Source organism: Phragmites australis, chromosome 3 (assembly GCF_958298935.1).
Source record: "Phragmites australis chromosome 3, lpPhrAust1.1, whole genome shotgun sequence".
Taxonomy (NCBI): Eukaryota; Viridiplantae; Streptophyta; class Magnoliopsida; order Poales; family Poaceae; genus Phragmites; species Phragmites australis.
The window spans coordinates 21479775-21499682 of NC_084923.1; the positions used below are offsets into that span (position 1 = coordinate 21479775).

A 19908-nucleotide genomic window follows, 5' to 3' on the forward strand; every position below is an offset into this window, starting at 1 on the left:
AGTTTTTTTTAGAATTTTTGAATGATTTTTTTAGTTTTTTAAATTTTTAGGGGGTTTTTTGCAACAAAGTCAAACTTTTAGGAGGTTTTTTGCAACAAAATAACTTTTAGGGGGGAAAGTCAAAATCCAAGTGACTTTTGGGGGGTTTTTGCAGTTTTCCCAAAAAAGAAGGGAAGAACAGAGACCCTGCACCTTCCCATCCTGCTGCTCCTCCACTCAACTCCAGCTCACGAGTCTCACCCCTCCTCCAACCCTCTCCCCCTCCTTTTTAGAGAGAGAAATCTAGAAACGCCTAGAGAGAGGGAGGCAGTACTGCGAGCGGGAGGAGGAGATGGAGAGGGCGGCGCCGGTGAGGAGCTCCCACACCTCGACGGCCGACCTGCTTGCGTGGCCGCAGCCCCAAGGCCCCGCCACGCCGTCGCCGCCGCGCCGCCCCGGCCAGGTCACACCCCCTTCTTCCCTCCCTCCTTCTTCTCCTCTTCCATGCGGGTAGTTGCATCTTCCCGTAGTGTGCCACTCTTGACCCTCGAGCTCTTCTTGCTTCGTTGCGCGCAGCCGTCGGAGGCGATCAGGAAGGTGGTGTTCGGGGGCCAGGTCACCGAGGAGGAGGCCGACAGCCTCAGCAAGAGGTCAGATTGCTCCTCACTCCCGCCCCTTTCCTTGCTCTTCAACCGAGTTCTTGCTCATGGTCCGTTGATTCGGATCAAGAGATTTACCTCGATTGATCTGGCCTCTGATGCACGCTCCTCCAGGAAGGTCTGCTCCGCACCCAAGTGGAAGGAGATGACGGGGAGCGGCATATTCGCGGCCGGGAGCAACGGCGATGCCGAGGAGGCCGCCGCTTCTGCGAAGCCCGCCCGGACTGCCTCGCGCCAGGTGCAAAAACTGGTGCCAAGTCTTTGGATCAACGTTGCTGCTTGATTTGTGCGGTTGTGCGCTACATTGCTGCTTGGAAACGCTTAGATTTTGCCATTCCTGTCATACTGTGCTATATATATAGTACTTGTTCTATATGCTGGTGATATTTCCTTGTGTTTCATACAGCATTTCCCAAGGAATTAATGAAGCATATCTGTCACATTGGGTGAACATATGTTGGGTTCAGTACACATTTCCATGTGCAATAATGCTACAGATGTTTGGTGCATGTTACTAGAATTAGAGTTGTGGGACACATTAATTTTGCAATGTGTTGACCTAATGAGCACGAGTGCTGTGAGAAAAGTCATTGATGCCATGTTAGTGGATTTTCCATGAAACAAATTATAAATGCAAATTTAATTAAACGGAATCTAGAGATTCATTTGTGTCTCTGCGTAACTGTTTGATACAAAAGTTAATGGGTTTTGCTTCGCTACACCTTTTAGAATAGTTACAAATCTTAAACCAAAGTTACCAGGAATTAAGGAAGGTATTTTTTTACCAATGATTTAGGTAAAACTAACTCTGGCTGATACTAACTGAAATGGCCAGATTAAAATATTCCAGAAGACTAATATCTTTTTCTCTTGGGAAACTATTAGATCTACTCAATTCATCCCTGCCATCTCCGACAAAAGCATGGAGCACAAAACAACACCATATTAGCAATAGGGCTGTATGCTTTGGTTTTTTAATAAATAAATGAAAATAAATCTAGAACAAACTAACCAAAACATAGTCAGTCATCTATTGAATTAACTAGTTCAGTTTAGGAGATGTGCATTCAGTTACACTATATAACGCATGGCTCTGTCATGGTCGGCCAGCAATATAGCCGCAAGAAGAGCAAGGTGGTAGGCTAAAACCACCACATATTAGGGTGGACCCGGTTGGCCCACGTGTCATTAGATATAATTAGCAGGTTTTATTTTAAGAATGTAATCAAGATTGTGATCATATCTATAAGATCCAATCCTTAGTTTCTTAGGGGTCAAGTTTTCTTCTCTATATATAAAGGGAGACATCTATCAATAAAATCAAGAAAGGTTTAGGGTTTTCCCCTGAACTCCTTTCTCCCTATTGTTGTCGCCGCCTCCCTCCTCTCCCTCTCCACTCGTGGGTACTGTTCACCGATATGAACAACACCGGTGAACAAAATCGCGCACCACCAGCACTGCCGCACGCCACCTCCTCCCTCTACCCCTTACCGCCTGCCAACATAGGGCGCAAGAAGGTCCTCCAACCTCGCCCTACGACCTCCTTCGACTACGATCTACGCTGCCCCCCTCCCTTCATCAAGCGCCCACTACATCTAGTATCAGAGACACCTCTGTTGCCTAGTCCACTCACGGAGATCAACAGAGGATCCGATCTTGCGCCTTCACGGGCGGATCTTTGCAGGCAACTTGAGGAATTTTGCCATGAGTTCCGCCATTGTGTTGATGAGTTGTTCGCCGACTTCGTCACTCCATGGACTTCAAAGGAGACGCCTGAGATTTCGTGTCCCCTTCCACAACTACCACCAACGTATGTGGCCACGTTGGAAGCCTTCCTCATCGCTGACTCCAAGCTAGGATGCTTTGAGATCCATGACCACCCTTAATCTAGGGATCGCATTGAGGTGTTTTCACAACCTTCCACATGGTCTTCCTCTTATAAGATGTTTCCCAAGTTTGATGGCTCCACGGACCCTCTTCCGATGTTGCATCGCTGTGAAAAATTCTTCCAGGGACAAAGTACCCTGGACTGGGATAAAGTGGTTCTAGCATCTTTTCAAAATGGTATATGCGCTTGGAACACGATGAGGGCATGCTGAATTGGAACAGTTTTGCAGTTGCCATTAATCATCGTTTTGGACCCCCTACCCGCGATAATCCGTTCGGGGCTCTTATTGCTTTCGACAATCAGGAACGGTGGCCACCTTTACGGATGCTTTCTTTTAGCTTCTCAACCGGGTAGATGATCTGGATTCTCACCAACAAGCCAAATTTTATACCGTGGAACTATTAGACATTATTAGATTGGAGGTGGAACTTCAAGATCCCCATTAGTTGGAAGACGCCATTGCTCTAGCCTGGGCCTTTGAATGTTGCTGCAATCCTTCACATCCGGTTATTGATATACTCACCATGACAAGAACATCAACGACAGACGATGTGCGAATATCTTTACATGCTCTTACCAGGATAAATATGGCCAACACAATGCAACTGGAAGTACACCTCAACAATAGTACATTGCAAGCATTACTGGATTCAGGCTCTACACACAACTTCATAAGTGAGGATATGTGTCATCGTCTCCAACTTCCAGTATCTCCTCGACATGATTTGCGCGTGGCTGTCGCTAACAGCGGTTCTATCGCTAGTATGGGTTTTTGTCCACCAATTTCTATCTTCATAGGTCAGGAGAACTTTTTGGTTGACTTTTATATTATTCCATTGGGAGGATTTGATATAGTTCTTGGCGTTTAGTGGTTAAGTTCTCTTGGCCCCATTGTTTGGATTTCCAATCATTTTCCTTGAAGTTTTGGCGAACGGATCATAGCACGGTAGTAATCACCATACTTCCCATAGCTATTGTCTGGACGCATTCTCCACAGATATGATGGACTCTTTACTGCGTGAATTTCGAGATCTTTTTGATGTACCTATAGGACTTCCACCCCTCCGATGGTATGATCATCGTATCCACCTTAAAGATCCTTCTATCACCATTGCTGTTCGCCCCTATCGTTGTCCTCAGTTGCAGAAGGATGAATTAGAGCGCCAATGCACGGAGATGTTGGCTAATGGTACTATTTGCTACAACACATCAGCACTTTCTTCACCGGTATTATTAATTAAAAAACATGATGACTCGTGGTGCTTCTGTGTGGATTATCGTGAACTAAACAACTATACTATTAAGGATAAATTTTTCATCCCAGTGGTGGAAGAACTCTTGGATGAACTCAATGGCGCCAAGTATTTTACTAAACTAGATCTTTGTCCAGGCTACCATCATGTGCGTATGCATACAACTGACATTGAAAAAATGGCTTTTCGCACACATAATGGCCATTTTGAGTTTCACATCATGCCGTTTGGTCTTACCAATGCCCCGGTAACTTTTCAAGCTCTTATGAATGATGTCTTGTCTCCTTACCTTAGAAAATTCGACTTTGTTTTCTTCGACGATATTTTGATTTATAGCCCCTCTTGGGTTGAACATCTCCAGCATGTTCCCTAGGTTTTTGCTACCTTACGGTCTCGCTATTTATTTCTTAAGCAATCTAAATGTTTATTTGGTTCTTCCAAAGTCTCCTATTTAGGCCACATTATTTCAGCTAAAGGAGTGACAGTTGATCCTGAGAAAATTGAAGCCATCTCTCAATGGGTTGTCCCTACATCCGTTCGACAACTATGTAGTTTTTTGGGCCTTGCAGGGTACTATCGCAAGTTCATCCACAATTATGGCCGTATTGCTAAACCTTTCACTCAGTTATTGCGGAAAGACGACTTTCTTTGGTCAGCGGAGGCCGCATTCGCTTTCCAACATGTCAAACAGGCCTTAACTTCAACTCCTGTTCTACAATTACCAGATTTTAATGCCTTCTTCATCGTTGAATGTGATGCCTCGGGAACAGGGATTGGCACTGTTCTACATCAGGGATCAGGACCTTTGGCTTTCTATAGTCGTCCTATGGTGGCCTATCATGCGAACCTGGCCGCGCACGAGATGGAATTAATTGGTCTCGTTCAAGCTTTGCGCCATTGGCCCATATTTATGGAGGCGTTAGTTTCTTATTCGCACATATCATTATGGTCTCAAGTATCTATTGGACCAACGCCTTTCTACTATTCCACAAACTCAATGTTTGAGTAAATTATTGGGTATGATTTTTCTGTGGAATACAGGTCAGGCCGGTTCAGCACAGTGGCTGATGCTTTATCTCGCCAAGTCAATAACAATATCTCCCTATGTGCTATCTCTTTTTTGGAATTTCAAATTTTTGATGATCTTTGGCAATTTATATTGAATGATGATTCCATGAGTAAATTATTAGTTGAAATTCAGTTCGGCACTCGCACTCGTCCATGGGAAGTATCAGATGGGCTGATTCTGCACAACAGACATGTTTATCTTCCAACAAACTGCCTGCTGCTTCAAACGGTCCTTCATGGTATTCATGCTTCGGCACATGAGGGTGTTCAAAAGACACTTCAACGCCTTCGTGTCAATTTTTATGTTCCAGGTGCTCTTTGTGCGGTTCATAATTTTGTTTGGGATTGTTCCAATTGCCAAAGAAACAAGACCGAACATCTTCATCCAGCAGGTCTTCTCCCAAGTTTGGATGTGCCATGTCAGATATGGGATGACATTGCTATGGATTTTATTGAGAGTTTAACAAAAGTTGTCGGTAAAACCGTTATTCTTACGGTGGTGGATCGTTTTTCTAAATATGCTCATTTTATACCCTTGGCTCACCCATTTATAGCACTTATGGTGGCGCGTGCCTTCTTTGATGACGTCGTTCGTTTTTATGGGATGCCTTGATCTATTGTGAGTCGCTTTTGGAAGGAACTATTCGCTCTTTGGAGTTCGGTTGGATATGAGTTCCGCCTATCACCCACAATCAGATGGACAATCTGAGGCGATCAATAAAGTCATTGTGATGTATCTTCGTTGTCTCACAGGGGACAACCCTAAACATTGGATTTGTTGGCTCCCTTGGGCTGAATATTGCTATAACACATCGTTTCATTCTTCTCTTAAGGAGACACCGTTCAAGGTGGTCTATGGTCGAGATGCTCCGGTCCTCCGATCTTATGATATCGTTAATGCCTGAATTCCTGTTGTGGATAACCTTTTGGCAGAATGTGATGCCTTTTGGTCTTCTATTTGGGAACATCTTCTTCAGGCTCAGGAGTTTCAACGTCGTTATTATAATAAACATCATTGTCAGTTGGAATTTGTCATCGGAGATTGGGTTTGGTTACGCCTGCTCACACGGATTGCAGTTGCAATTGCTATTACTCCCAAAGGCAAACTATCGCCTCGTTATTAAGGACCCTATCGAGTTCTGGAACGTATTGGTGAGGTAGTGTATCGTCTGGACTTTCCATCAGATAGTCGCATTCATAATGTGTTTCACGTTGGTCTTCTCAAAAATATAATGGACCAGTGCCTTCATCTTCGCTTGAGCTACCAGTTATTCATGAGGGGCGCGCTGTACCATATCCTGATAAAGTACTACGCGATGTACCATATCTTGATAAAGTACTACGCGCTAGACGCTATCGAGGAGATCTCCAAGTTTTAATTCAATGGAAAGATCAACCGACATCCGAAACTTCATGGGAAAATATTTCTGCAATCTGGCACCTATATCCTAAACTGCAACTCGAGGACGAGCTGCTTCAGTAGGCGAGGAGAGATGTTATGGTCGGCCAGCAATATAGCCGCAAGAAGAGTGGCAGGCTAAAACCGCCACATATTATGGTAGACCCGGTTGGTCCATGTGTCATTAGATATAATTAGCATACTTTATTTTAAGAATGTAATCATGGTTGTGATCATATCTACAAGATTCAATCTTTAATTTTTTTAAGGGTCAAGTTTTCTCCTCTATATACAGAGGAGGCATCTATCAATAAAATCAAGAAAGGTTTTGGGTTTTCCCCTAAACTCCTTTCTCACTATTGCCGCCGCCACCTCCCTCCTCTCCATCTCCAATTGTGGTACTGTTCGCCACCGTGAACAGTACCGGTGAACAGTATCGCACGCCGCTAGCACCGCCGCATGCCACCTCCTCCCCCCCTCCCCCCTCCTTGCAGCCGGCCAACACAGGGCGCAAGAAGGCCCTCCAACCTCGCTATACGACCTCCTTCGACTACAATCTACGCTGCCCTCCCCTTTCTAACAAGCGCCCACTACAGCTCACACGGGGGGTTCTTCATCTTTGACCTGATCAAGTCTTACAAAGATCGAATCAGCTGTTAATTGAGTGTTTTTTCTGGGATTGGAGCCAACAACTTATGGTTCCAAATTTGTAGTAAGTTTAATAAACTTATATTTGGTCAATTCGTCCCTGCCTTGAGTGATGGTGTTGCTTTAAGATTTATTAACCTTTTTCCTGTAAGGGGTTGTCCAAAGCAAAATCCAAGTTAGTTAACCTTTAGTGTTCTTGTTTTGTCAGTAGTCATGATTGTGAATCAAACTCCCTAAAGTAGAGGTAACAGTTCCAACGGTCGTACTATACAATTAATTTGGCGATCAATGTTGTTCATAACCATTTTCATCTATGTAACAGACTACTGCTGTTCGCAATTCATATTTAGCTAATTTTGGTGTTGACACTGTAATTTAGTGACTCGATAGTCAACTGTGCACTTTTTTTTTTTTGCCAGAGAAACAGAAAAGAGAACAAATTTTTGGCATGACTTAGATTTTACTCCCTCCGGTTTTACTCCCTCCTGTCATAAATACTTCGCTTTTGACTTTTCATAATCTTCGACCATTATTTTATATTAGAATGTTATTATAATATATATTAAAAATATAATATTATGAAAGTATTTTTTAAGATAAATCTACAACTATTATTTTTGTGTTTTCAAATTACATATTTTGAGAGCTATTAACGGTTAAAGTTTTAAAAGTTTGACCGGATCTTAGTCAAAGCGACAAGTATTTATAACCGGAGAGAGTATTAGTCTTTCATAAAAGAAATCAAGAAAAATGAATCATAGTGCATGATATGTTGGTAGACTAAATCAGTTTCATTTTTCCTACAGGCGATCAGTACTGTAAGCCACATCTCATTCGCAGAGGACGGAAGTGATCCTCCCAAAAAGCCAACTTCAGTAGCTGAGGTGGCAAAGCAGCGTGAGCTTAGTGGTACTCTTCAAAGTGAGGCAGACAGTAAGATGAAGAAGCAGATATCAAATGCAAAATCAAAGGAGCTCAGCGGCCACGACATCTTTGCTGATACACATGATTCCAGGTCTAACAGGGCAAGGAACTCATCAAACGACAGCTCTGCCTCACACACACCTGTGAAAAATGCAAACGTACTGCTACATATCCGGTAGTCCTTTAGTTTTTTATGCAATTCAATGTGCTACTCGACTAATGTTGCCCCAATTAACAGGTTAGCACCTTCTCGTTTGGGGAGACCAACACTGACAACGCACCAAAAACGTCAAAGAAGATAACTGGCAAGAAGTTCACTGACCTGACGGGCAACAACATCTTCAAGGGAGATGCTCCGCCAGGTTCTGCAGAGAAGCATCTGAGCACCGCAAAACTGAAGGAGATTACTGGAAGCAACATTTTTGCAGATGGGAAGGATCGGACCCCAGAGCGCGTCGGTGGACACCGCAAGCCTCCTGGCGGCGAGAGCACCATCGCGCTGGTTTAGCATCCTGGATGGACCTCGTCTTTGCCCATGTTTACCTCCGTAGAAGCTTGTTGATGGTGCAGGTTGTGCCGTCAGTCTGCAGTCTTGTTATCGTGATCCGGCAGTGCGTCCCATTCTTAGTAATGATGATCTAGTTTAACTCTTGGTGTGCGTATGCTGTTTTGTTTGGTTTGTGGCATGGCCAATTTCTGTGACTGGAGATGCGGTGTCTTGGTAAAATGCACTTGTCAGTGGATATGTATTATGTTTGAGAAATACTAATAACGTGATGGGTCAGAAGCCAGAACCAGCCTCGCGTGTTTCACCCATCGAATTGGACGCGGTTAAGCTGTGACCCGCGACCTTGCCGTTTATGGAATAAACCAAAGGTTCCTTCTCTGGCCGTTGCACTAGCAGGAAGTCGACGCCCTGATGTTGGTGGCATGGAAGCAAAAGGAAATATCTCATCAGAAATGATATCTCACGAGATATACACGCGACCTGGGGAAATGTCTAGCACATGTAACCTTTTATGTAAATTACTGTAAGGAAGATACATGATTTTGATCGATATTCAAGCTTCCTTTTGTTATATGGACAAAGGTGTGGCCAACATGCACACCCGAACGTTTTAAGAGGAGTGTAATCAAGTTTCTCATAGGTTAGCTTAATAGTTTTACTAGGTAGTCTATATATGGGATAAACTATCGTAAGGAATGCTTCGTCCCAAAATTTGAGAGGCATTGTTATAAGAGCAAGACCAATATGGTAGTGTTTTCCACTCGGTTGAATGGTTTTGTTGGTGTCCTTATAAAGAATTAGGGGGTCCCCTGTTCTGTGAGCTCACACCAGTCAAGGCCTGCTAGAAGTAGATATTATCAAAAGCTGGCTCCAGCGCGCACGTTTAGCAGAGCTTGCGTGACCAATCCCCTAATCACGGAAGAGAACTCCATGACCAGTTCTTACTGGTCATAGAGTAGGTATTCACTTAACTAGTCTAATCTTATTTAATACTACTCACTCAAGTATTTTTTCCTTCCCTAGACATCTCCTTTTGGTGAGCAAAGTCATGACCGGTATAGTGATGTAGTGGCTTGTCCATAGCAATTAATGCTACGGGACGGCCTCGTAGGCGGGTGTGATGGTCTCGCAAGTGGACGTGGCGGCGTACGACTGATGGGACAGGACGTGCAAGATGACCAGGCGGACCGGGTATGCCCACTCTCCGTAATGGTGGTCTCGTGGTAGGTGTTTTCGGCAGGAATGGGATTGCTATTGTTCTGATGTGTACTGTTTGTATATACGCCTCTTCTCCTCCTACTATATAAAGGAGGGAGGACCTGGCTTGTAAGAAGGGAACTCTTTCTCTAACCAAGTTGATCGCCATCATAAGAAAATACATGAGATGTAGGATTGTTATCCCACGGAAGGTCTGAACTTGGATAACTCCTTGTGTTCTTGAGTTCATCATCCACACACACATACCTGTAGGAAACATTGATCATGCTCCTGTTGACAGGTATACCCCAAATGTATTGTCAAGGATTAACCCTCGATAGTTGGCATGCCAGGAAGGGGATGTGTTTTCACATTTCGGTAAGGGTCGATAACCTGACTGGACTACCCATGGTCAGATTCACGATGACCACGGACGTCGCGAGATGTTTGTCATGAGATATGACCCAGATGAGCCAGTGTGCTGCAATCTTGGGATACCGAAACGGAGTCCGAGGACTCTGAAACCCAACGAGAAGTCTGCAAGCCATACTCCTAGAGGGAAACCCGCCTGGCTTCGGATAAGGAGATGCTGCGACATGCCCTAGCAACCACAGTGTCGCCCAAAGGAGCACCTACCGTGGGAGCAATCCTTGGTGGCATCATCGCCTAGGCTTTCGTGTCACGCGAATGTCGAGGGCTCCCTCCCTCGTGATATTTCACTGCTCCACGGTCAGCAGCATGACGTCTGCACAAAACCTGCATACTGTATTGATCCTTCTTAGTCACCCGCCGATGGCAATACTAGAGGGTTCACCGGTGGCGCCATGGCTGCGCGACTTCGCTCTCCTGGCAGAAATCGTGCAATGCCAAGTCACGGCGGCAAAGACCACACTTATTTCCATGAGTGGTGATGGTCGCAATCGCTAGGAATCACAATGGGCCCCACGACAGGACAAATCATGTGCCCCACTGTAACAGGAGGTACTAGGAGAACCTTATCATGTTGGGATAGCCAAACCCCTGACTCTTCGCCAACGTGACCTCCCTAGCGTGATCTAGGACCAGAGGGCCAACCAAGAGTAGCAGGACCACACTCGATGAGGGCAGGACAAGGGCAAGCGGCCCTACCGCTTGCCTCCCCTCACAGAGAGGCGTCAAATTCCTCTATCCCATCATTAGGACCTCGTCACCATCGTCTCTCTCCCTGAGCACTTGCGGCCACCGATCAACCGGTGGCTTCCTGTTACAGGACGGGGTGTAACGTCTTATCAACCCGGTTGCGAGAGGTGCACTGGTTAGACAAGTTCTGGCCGGTCCTAACCGAAAAGTATGATGACTCTTCTAACCCAGAGGAATTCTTACAGATCTACACCACCATGGTGCAGGCTGTGAGTGGCGACATTAAGGTCATGGCAAACTATTTCCCAACTGCTTTGATCTGTTCAGCCTAGTCCTGGCTTATGAACCTCCCCTATGGATCAGTTCACTCATGGGAGGACTTGTGCGACCAGTTTGTCGCCAACTTTCAAGGAACCTATGCCCGACCAGAGGTCGAGGATGACCTGTACCAAATCAGGCAGCGACAGGACAAGTCGCTGTGAGACTTCATCTATCATTTCACGGGTGAATCCATGGTCATTGCCTTCCGGAGGAGGGTTAGAGACCAGAAGATGGTTGAAAAGCTAGCCACCAAGCAAGTCCGGAGCACCACCGAGAGTGCCAGACCAGCATGAAGTCATAGCTGATGTCCGACCAACCCGCCTCTTCCAAAGGGGTCAGCTAGAAGGAGAAAAAGAAGAACAAGCATAAGGCAAGACCACCCGAGGTCATGGTGATCAATCAGACCAGCCAACCACACCAAATCTTCGAGAAAAAAGACAATAGAAGGGCAGAGGCTACTGCCTAATCCATCGTATAGATGTCCACAACCTAATCTATGGCAAGGTGGTGTGGACATCATCGACAAGGAGCTTGGGGAGTGCAAACTCAGGCGCAACGACAATGGTGGGGATGGGGCCAAGCTCGACCGGTCGGCGCTAGGGTTCCAGCAGGCCGACCACATGGTCCACCACATCTTCGGAGGTGTCATAATGTATTCCTAAAATAGAGAGTAAAAGTCATGGTCCACAAGGTGTGGGTGACCACGCTAGGCCCAAGCCCTTGTCTGAAGTGGTCAGAGGTACCCCTCACCTTCAGCCAGGCGGACCACCCTACGTACATTGGTCGCTTCCCCATTGTGGTTGAACCCACAGTGCAGAACATCCGACTGGGTCACATACTTGTCAATGGAAGGAGCTGCATCAACCTCCTCTTCAGCAACACACTGGACGCCTTGCAGATTCTAAGGAGTGTGTTGAGGCCGTCTCCTCCCTTCTTAGGAATTACCGTGGCTCCTCAGCTAAACCATTGGGGCAAATCGAGCAGTCTGTCACCTTCGACTCTCCGAATAACTTCAAGACTGAAAGGGTCCTGTTCAATGTGGTGGACTTCGGGACTGCTTATAACGTGATCCTAGGGTGACCCATGATAGCTCAGTTCATGGCCATTGCCCACTACGCATATAAGGAAATCAAGATCCCTGGTCCAACGGGGGGTCATCACTATTTTTGGCAATGCAAAGATGGCCCTGCCCTACAAAAAGAGGAGCCTCGACATGGTCGAGCTAACTCCTGGGTCACAGCTCGACGACACCGGGTCCAATGATCACTTGGTGAAAGTCCACGTTGTCGCCAATCGAGATGATCAGCTCAAGGCAACTTGCCTACACGACACCGATCCATCCATTACGGTCTAGATAGGGGCCAGCCTAGACCCCAAATAGGAACTCGAGCTCATAACTTTTTTTTAGGTGAACGCGGACGTATTTTCATGGAGTCTGTCTGATATGCCCGAAGTCCCTAGGGGCGTGATCGAGCGCAAGTAGTTTGTATGAACGAACACATGACCAGTAAAGCAGAAGGTGTGTCAGTTATCTACCGACTGAAAGGAAGCGCTTTGAGAGGAGGTTGATAAGCTCCTGGAAGCAGGCTTCATCCATGAGGTACAATATCCAAAATAACTAGGTACCCTAGTCATGGTACAGAAACACAACGGTAAGTGGAGGATGTGTGTCGACTTCACCGACCTCAACAAGACATGCCCGAAAGATCTCTTCCCTTTGCCCTAGATTAACCAGCTTGTTGACTCAACAGGAGGTATCGATCTACTAAGCTTATTAGATACATGCTCAGGGTACCATTAGCTTAGCATGTGAAGGGAAGATGAGGAGAAGATGGCTTTTGTAACACCCTTTGAGGTCTTTTGTTATGTAAAAATGTCTTTTGGTCTAAAAATTACCGGTGCCACTTACCAACATTGCATTCAGCTTGTTCTCCGACCATAGCTCGGTAGAAATGTCGAAGCATATGTTGATGATGTGGTCATGAAAAGTAGAACCAAGGACGACATGGCCAGGGACCTCCAGGAAACGTTCAACAACCTTCGAAACTACCGCATGAAATAAAATTCGGAGAAGTGCATGTAAAGTCCCATCATGGAAGTTTTTCGAATTCCTCGTATCCGGTCGAGGAATAGAGACAAACCTTGACAAGATAAGAGCCATTGTCTAGATAAAATCCCCAAATAGGTTAAAGGAAGTCCAAAAACTAACAGGATGTGTGGCAGCTTTGAGCAGGTTCATCTCGAGGCTGGGAGAGAAGGGGTTGTCGCTCTTTAAGCTCCTGAAGAAAAGCGACCACTTCTCGTGGACGCTAGAAGCAGAGACGGCCTTATAGGAACTTAAAAGGTACATCTTTTCCCCTCCTGTACTAACGGTTCCTTAGCTAGACGAGGAGCTCTTGCTCTATGTTACAGCTATCCCACAGGTAGCGAGCGTAGTCCTGGTCATCAAACAAGAAGGACTTCAGTGACTAGTGTACTACGTCTATGACGTCCTACATGATGCGAAAGCTCGGTACCCACAAGCTCAGAAGCTGCTATACGCCATACTAATGGTCTCTCGTAAGCTCAGACACTACTTTCAGGCCCACAAAATCAAGACAATATCCTCACTTCCTGTTAGAGAAATTCTTCACAATAGGGTTGCTATAGGAAGAATATTCAATTCGTTCCCTAAATGGCTATCAAGTCTCAGACGCTGGCTGATTTTGTGGTCAAGTGGTCGTCCTTTGATCCCGAATAGAAACAACGACTAGAGACATATGAGCACTGGACCATGGACTTCGATGGATCATTCACGTTGAAGGGAGCGGGGGGCTGGAGTGGTCTAGATCTCACCAACTGGCGACATCCTCAGGTACGTAATTCAATTATGTTGCCTGGACATTAACAACAGTGGAAAATACGAGGGCCACTTGTTTGGGATGCGAGCAGCCTCCACACTTGGGATAAAATGCCTATTAGCAATAGGGGATTCACTAATGGTCATAAACCAAGTGCAAAAATAATTTTAGTGCTCTAATCCAACAATGGTGGAATACCTCACGGAAGTAAGAATACTAGAGGGACGCTTTATCGGTTTCAAGGTCAAGCATGTGCCTCGCAAGGACAACTTCCTAGCTGATGAGCTGGCTAGTCTAGCTTCTTCTCGCAAACCTATCCCGGTTGAAGTCTTTGAAGAAAGACTCACATGACTATCCACCGCTACCCCACATGTCGTGAGTGAAGGTGATGCTCCACTTGAAAATGAAGCACCGGAGGCAACACCTTGGGTGGCCATCATGTGGTCGCCCTGCTTGATTCGAGTACGACCTGAATGGATTAGATCTTGGACTAGCTTCAAAATTGAGCAGTCCCTGAAGATGATGTGTCAGCGGAATGGGTTGAGCAGCAAGCCCGCAAATACTCCCTGGTAGAGGGATGCCTTTACCGCCGAGGGAGCAATGACCTTTTACTAAAATGCATCACTCAGGAAGAGGGGAGCACAACGCTCTGTGATATCCACGGAGGCATATATGGCAGTCATGCTTCGTACCACACTCTGGTTGGAAAAGCATTTCAACAAGGATTCTATTGGCCCATGACCCTCCAGGATGCTCTCGAGCTGGTGAAACATTGCGAGTCATGTCAGTACCATGGCCGACATACCAACCTACCAGCCCAAGCACTGTAAACCATACCACTCTCTTGACGTTTTGCTGTCTGGGGACTTGATATTGTTGGACCGTTCCCTTAAGCCCCATGAGGTTTTGAATTCCTGTCGTGGCAATCAACAAATTCATAAAGTGATCAAGACCGAGCCTATCAAGAAGATCAACACTACAGCTGCGATCAAGTTCATATGAGGGTTGGTATTGTAGTTTGGCAGTCCAAACCTTATAATTACGGACAACGAAACTCAATTCACCAGCAGTTCTTTTCGAGACTGCTATGAAGAGATCAGGACTAAAATTTGCTATGCGTTAGTGGCACACCCCCAAAGCAATGGACAAGTCAAAAGGACAAATGGGATGATACTGTAGGGGATCAAAACCCGGGTCTTCGATCGGCTTAAGAGCTATTCAAGATGCTGGGTGGACGAGTGCCCCACATTACTTTGGTCACTGTGAACGACCTCCAGCAGGGCTACGACCAATGCCTCTTTCATTATGGTCTTCAGCGCGGAAGCAATGCTCCCCTTCCAGATGGTTCTTCAGTCTCCTCAGGTGACCGGCTACTCGAACGACGACCAGATAGTGTGATGAGAGGATGACATAAACCTGATCGAAGAGTTCCGTGATCGTGCTCTAATTTGAGTAGCCGATATCAACAAAGCCTCAAACGCTATCATGACTCCAAAGTGCCAGAGCAAACACTGGTCATAGGAGATCTCATCCTTAGGCAAATCCAAAATAAGGCAGGCCAGAATAAGCTCTTCCTCAAGTGGAAGGGGCCCTATAGGGTGGTCGACGTTATCTGACCTGGTGTGATCAATTTAGCTATGGAGGACGATCGTGAATTGCACAACTCCTGAAACATAGCTCAGTTGCACAAGTTCTTTGTGTAGGGTTACTCAAAGATGGGTCTATTTTCCTATTTTGCAGGGGTTTTCGGACGAGCATGGAACATGGCTTGTAAGTTTTTCAATTCAAAAACCAAATCTCTGTTTTATAGGATTTCTCGGAAAGGAATAGTCTTCCAATGGTTGTAAGTTTTTTCGATTCTAGGGCTTGACCGCCTATTCGGCAGCCTTTTTACCAACTAGGCGGTTGGGGGCTAGCGCAATTATAGTCCTTTTTTCCTATTTCATGTTGCTAGCTATTTTTCCTATTCACTCATATGGTGAGTATCAAACCATTTGAGTGGGGATTCAAATTAACACTCACACAGTTGGATATGGGTGGTTAAGGGGTAATAACTGCAAAGCCATAAGCACTAACTCTGGTCGAGCGCTGGTCGCCACTGAATGGCTTGTTGTGCCAAGGGTTGTCCTAGGTGCCACGTACCTAACTGGCAAGTAGTACGGAAAGCCTTGGTCCCCTTTAAATATAACAAACACTTAGAATCTAATTTCCACATAAACACAAGGAAAGCTTACATAAAAGAAGGTCCCTACTTTACAAAATAACCACTTGGGTAATGCCCAGGAGCTATTTCCAATGGTTTTTATTTAGTATCTCTAAGATCCGAAGATGTCCCTCTATGGATCAAACTGGATGGACCAAAGCAGAGACTGAGCCATAGAAAGAAATGACCCCGTAAGGTTGTGAAGCTCCTCTATGGTCTTCCGGACGCTGGCAAAACCTTCAGAGATTACTGAAACAAGGTCCAGGTTGGCGAAGCGCTCACTGACACAATTGAAGGTAAGGTAGGAGCCATGGAGTGCGGTTGCAAACAAGTGCTCACCGATATTCCCACGCAGCCTCTGCTTGAGCACACCTGCCTCCTTGAAGGCCATCAAGAACCAGTCGACATGACCAGTTATGGTGTGTCTAGGAGTGGGGCGGATTTGAATGCCGATAGCCCAAAGCAGTAAGTCGAAAGGGGTGAACGCCTGACTAAGGCGATCATAGAGACGTGCCCATCGCTGGTCATCCTCCCTCATCACTCACTCCAAGTCTCCCTTCACAGCAACCAGCTCCTCCTGAAAAGCTGATAACGGAAATAGATCGCAAACCACGCAGGAGTTAGCTGGTCGAGTCCCACTTGGCTAGTCTAAAACTACACGTGGCTTCATGATGGAAGGACCAACGCACCACAAGGATTGCTTTTCGAGATCTCTCGCTCGACCGTTGTCACGTCCCAAAACCGTAATCATGTAATTAAGTCTAATTATGCATCATTAGGGTCATGATTAATTGCGGGATGATTTACTTGGGAACGCTAGTGCAATTCATTTAAAGTCAATAAGAGGAGAGAGAGCTCCCTCTCTCCCTCCCTCTCTCAAGCACTCTCTCCCTCTCCCCAAAATCCGACCTTAAGAGAAGGATTTGAAGCATACATGTGGTACTCACGCGATCACAAGCTCATAAGCTACACATCCATCCAATTCATTTTCGTTTTCACAGAAGATTAGAGCCAGTTATGACTCGTTTTGGTGTTCTTGGTTGAAGAACAAGGAGCACTGGTGTCCTTCCTCTTTCGGAGTGTTTCCTCCATCCCCGACGGTCACTAACCTCCACAAGCACCGTGGGTAAGTCCCTTAAGCTTCCCCTGGGAACAATGCATGAATTGGTTGGTCAATTTTGAGTTTGGAGCTAAAGTTGTGAGTTCTTAATTCTTGAGCTTTGGAGCTAAAATATGGATTTGGGTGAGATTTATGTTAGGAATCGTGTTGCTAGGTTGGTGAGTGAGTTCTAGACTCTATGAACTATCCCAAACATGTCTCCCTTTGGCTTGGAGAGGCTCGCAAATCAAATCGGTCGAGTTTCACCCTCGAAGAAGCCTCTCTGGACAACCCAGATACTCCGGATCAACCCAAATAGTCTGGGTAGCCCAGTGAAAACCCCATCGAATTGTATTCAAAATTCATGCGGAGTTAGTGTGTAATTTAAGTCTAGAACCCTTTGTATAGTGCATATACATGTTTGTGTAGCATAGATTTAACATGCGAGTGGAATCGACCGAGGAAAAACACTTTAGAAGTCAACTTGGCCAAAACCCAGAGAGTCCGGGTTAAACCCAGAGAGTCCGGGTAGATTAATTTTGGAGTTAGCAGGGAGCCCCACTTGGAGCCTCACCCGGAATGTCCGGCCTGACTCGGAGTATCCAGACTCACCCAGAGGTTCCGGGTTAATCAGAAAATGGCTAACCAAGACCCCAGTTTGGAGGAAAGCCTGGAGGTTCCAGAACCCGGAGTCTCCGAGTTCAACCCGGAGTCTCCGGCCTCCTGTTACTTTTCTAGCGTTGTTTAGATCGCAAGTTTTGTTATTCCTCTATACGTCTTACACCTTTAGCTTGTTGTTAGGCATGTTGTAGCATACATTGTGCATTTTATTTATGCTTATCATTGCACACATTCTTCTTTAGTGAACGAAGAACTGGAGCGTGTCGCGTAGTTGAAGGCGACGCCGATCTACCGGAATTTTGCGAGTGTTGCGCGGGTAGCATTAGGTGGTCACCTAAGCTGCAAGGCAAGCATCTAAGCATACTTCTCCCAATAATTTGGATCTCGTATGATATAAATTGATAAATATGCTTTATGTATGTTATGCATAAGTTCTAGTTGTTGTTGGGTTTGGTATTGGTAGAACCTATATTGATGCATTACTTTCCCCGTCTTGAGTATTGGAATTCCATATCTTTGTAGCCGGGCTTTAACTTGATGATGCCTAATGCAAAGGCTAACCGAATTGCTTAGCCATGGTTAGGTTCTTCGGTAGAAGTCAAGCAGTAAAATGTTTCATCATTCGTGAACATAAGCCTAATTAATTACAGTATGATCACAATGATGGGTTGATGGTTTTGGTTGTATGAGTGGTGAGGATGAGTCGAGATGTGGGCAGTGTTAGAGGTGTTCCTCCGGTCCGGATGTGGAGTTCCCCTGGGTAGGTCGGGAGAGGAACCCGAACACCGTAAACTGCTTGTATTGTTTAAGCACTGATCGTTGTTGCAATTGACTTTAGCACTTTCCATACTTACTACATGTTGCATATGGGAATGATAAGCCGATTATCCTTGTAGCTGTGGCTTTTTGGCGTGTGGGTCGATGGTGTCGGGCATGAGGCCGGTTAGGCTATCCAGTTTGCTCTGGAAGTAGTTCTGGATGACCCCCGCACCTATCGGCGTATGATCAAAAGGTCAGGACTTATTAGAAAATGTTGGCATGAGTACCCCCTTATATGGACCTGTGTGGTCATGCAAGCCGTATGGTCCTCAAGCCGTGTAGGTAATAGAGTACCCCCTGTAGGGTGTAAAAACATTTTAAAATGCCGCGCTCTCGGTCATGAGTATGCTTCTGTCCATTTGCAGCATTTGTAAAGTTACGAATGTGGATTGACGTGGTTCATGGGTTGAGATGGTGCTTTACAAATTTTATTCCTATTGTTCCTTTTACTTTATATTCAGTTGATTTTTATGGGCCAGTTTGTTACTTTGGTCTAGTATCGATGCCCACACATGTTTATGTCAATTTGCTTTCACATATGAAATTTACTTAACCATGTGGCCTTTTCTTGCTAATATGCAAATGCATGATCCTTGGAGTCGAGCTATTTATAAGTGCCCATTACGGATTAAGTCTTGCGAGTACCTTCGTACGCACACCGCTTTTCAGGTGTTACCGTCGTGGAGGAGTTGGTCTTTGGCTACTTCATGCCTGCCGAGGGTGGCGTGCATGAGTAGACGACTACTCGGTGGTCACGCTTTTGAGGTGAAGCCTGAGGGTATATGGTTTCACCCACCTTTTGTGTTCTATAGCTTTTGTTTCCGCTGCGTAGTTTCTCTTTTGGCTAGGAGTTGATCAGTTTTGTTATCCTCCTAGATGTCTTTTGCTGTAAATTGTTAAACTTGTAAATGCTTAAGAACTTATAATATAATTTAATTACTCACTCTTTATTAAGCTTGGTTGTGATTGCTTATGTTGGTAAGTCATGTGTTCCGATCTTGGGCACAAAACACATGCTGGGACTACCGGGATAGTATTCTAGTTAATTGTTGAAGTCATGATTAAGTAAATGATCGACTTAATAATTAATTAGAATACTGTTTGGATGGTTTTTCACAGTGTGGTATCAGAGCTTGGTTTAATGAAGTAGCCTAAAATTAGTTAGAGCGTTGTTTAGTAAGTGTGTCAAACACTAAGCAACCCACTAAATTTTCTTTTATGTCTCCTCATGATTAGTATGTATGAACTTGCTATACTATGCCCCTAAGTGTAACGTATGCTTGAGTGATGCACTTGAATTGTTTGTTTATACATTGTGTGGTATTCTCATTGTGATGATTGTTTGGGAAGAGATGCATTAAAA

At 45.4% G+C, this 19908-nt stretch overlaps 1 protein-coding gene across 2 annotated transcripts; it reads left to right on the forward strand.

The window, feature by feature from the left end:
- Positions 1–178: 178 nt before the first annotated feature.
- LOC133912615 (uncharacterized) lies at positions 179–8897 on the forward strand. Of its 2 annotated transcripts, XM_062355453.1 has the most exons (5): positions 183–442; positions 556–629; positions 753–876; positions 7701–7976; positions 8057–8897. In XM_062355453.1, the coding sequence occupies exons 1-5, from the start codon at positions 332–334 to the stop codon at positions 8324–8326; spliced, it is 855 nt and encodes a 284-aa protein (XP_062211437.1). In that variant the 5' UTR covers positions 183–331; the 3' UTR covers positions 8327–8897. The 2 variants fall into 2 exon arrangements, with proteins under 2 accessions (XP_062211436.1, XP_062211437.1); XM_062355452.1 differs by having other exon boundaries at positions 179–442; positions 556–876.
- Positions 8898–19908: the final 11011 nt, after the last annotated feature.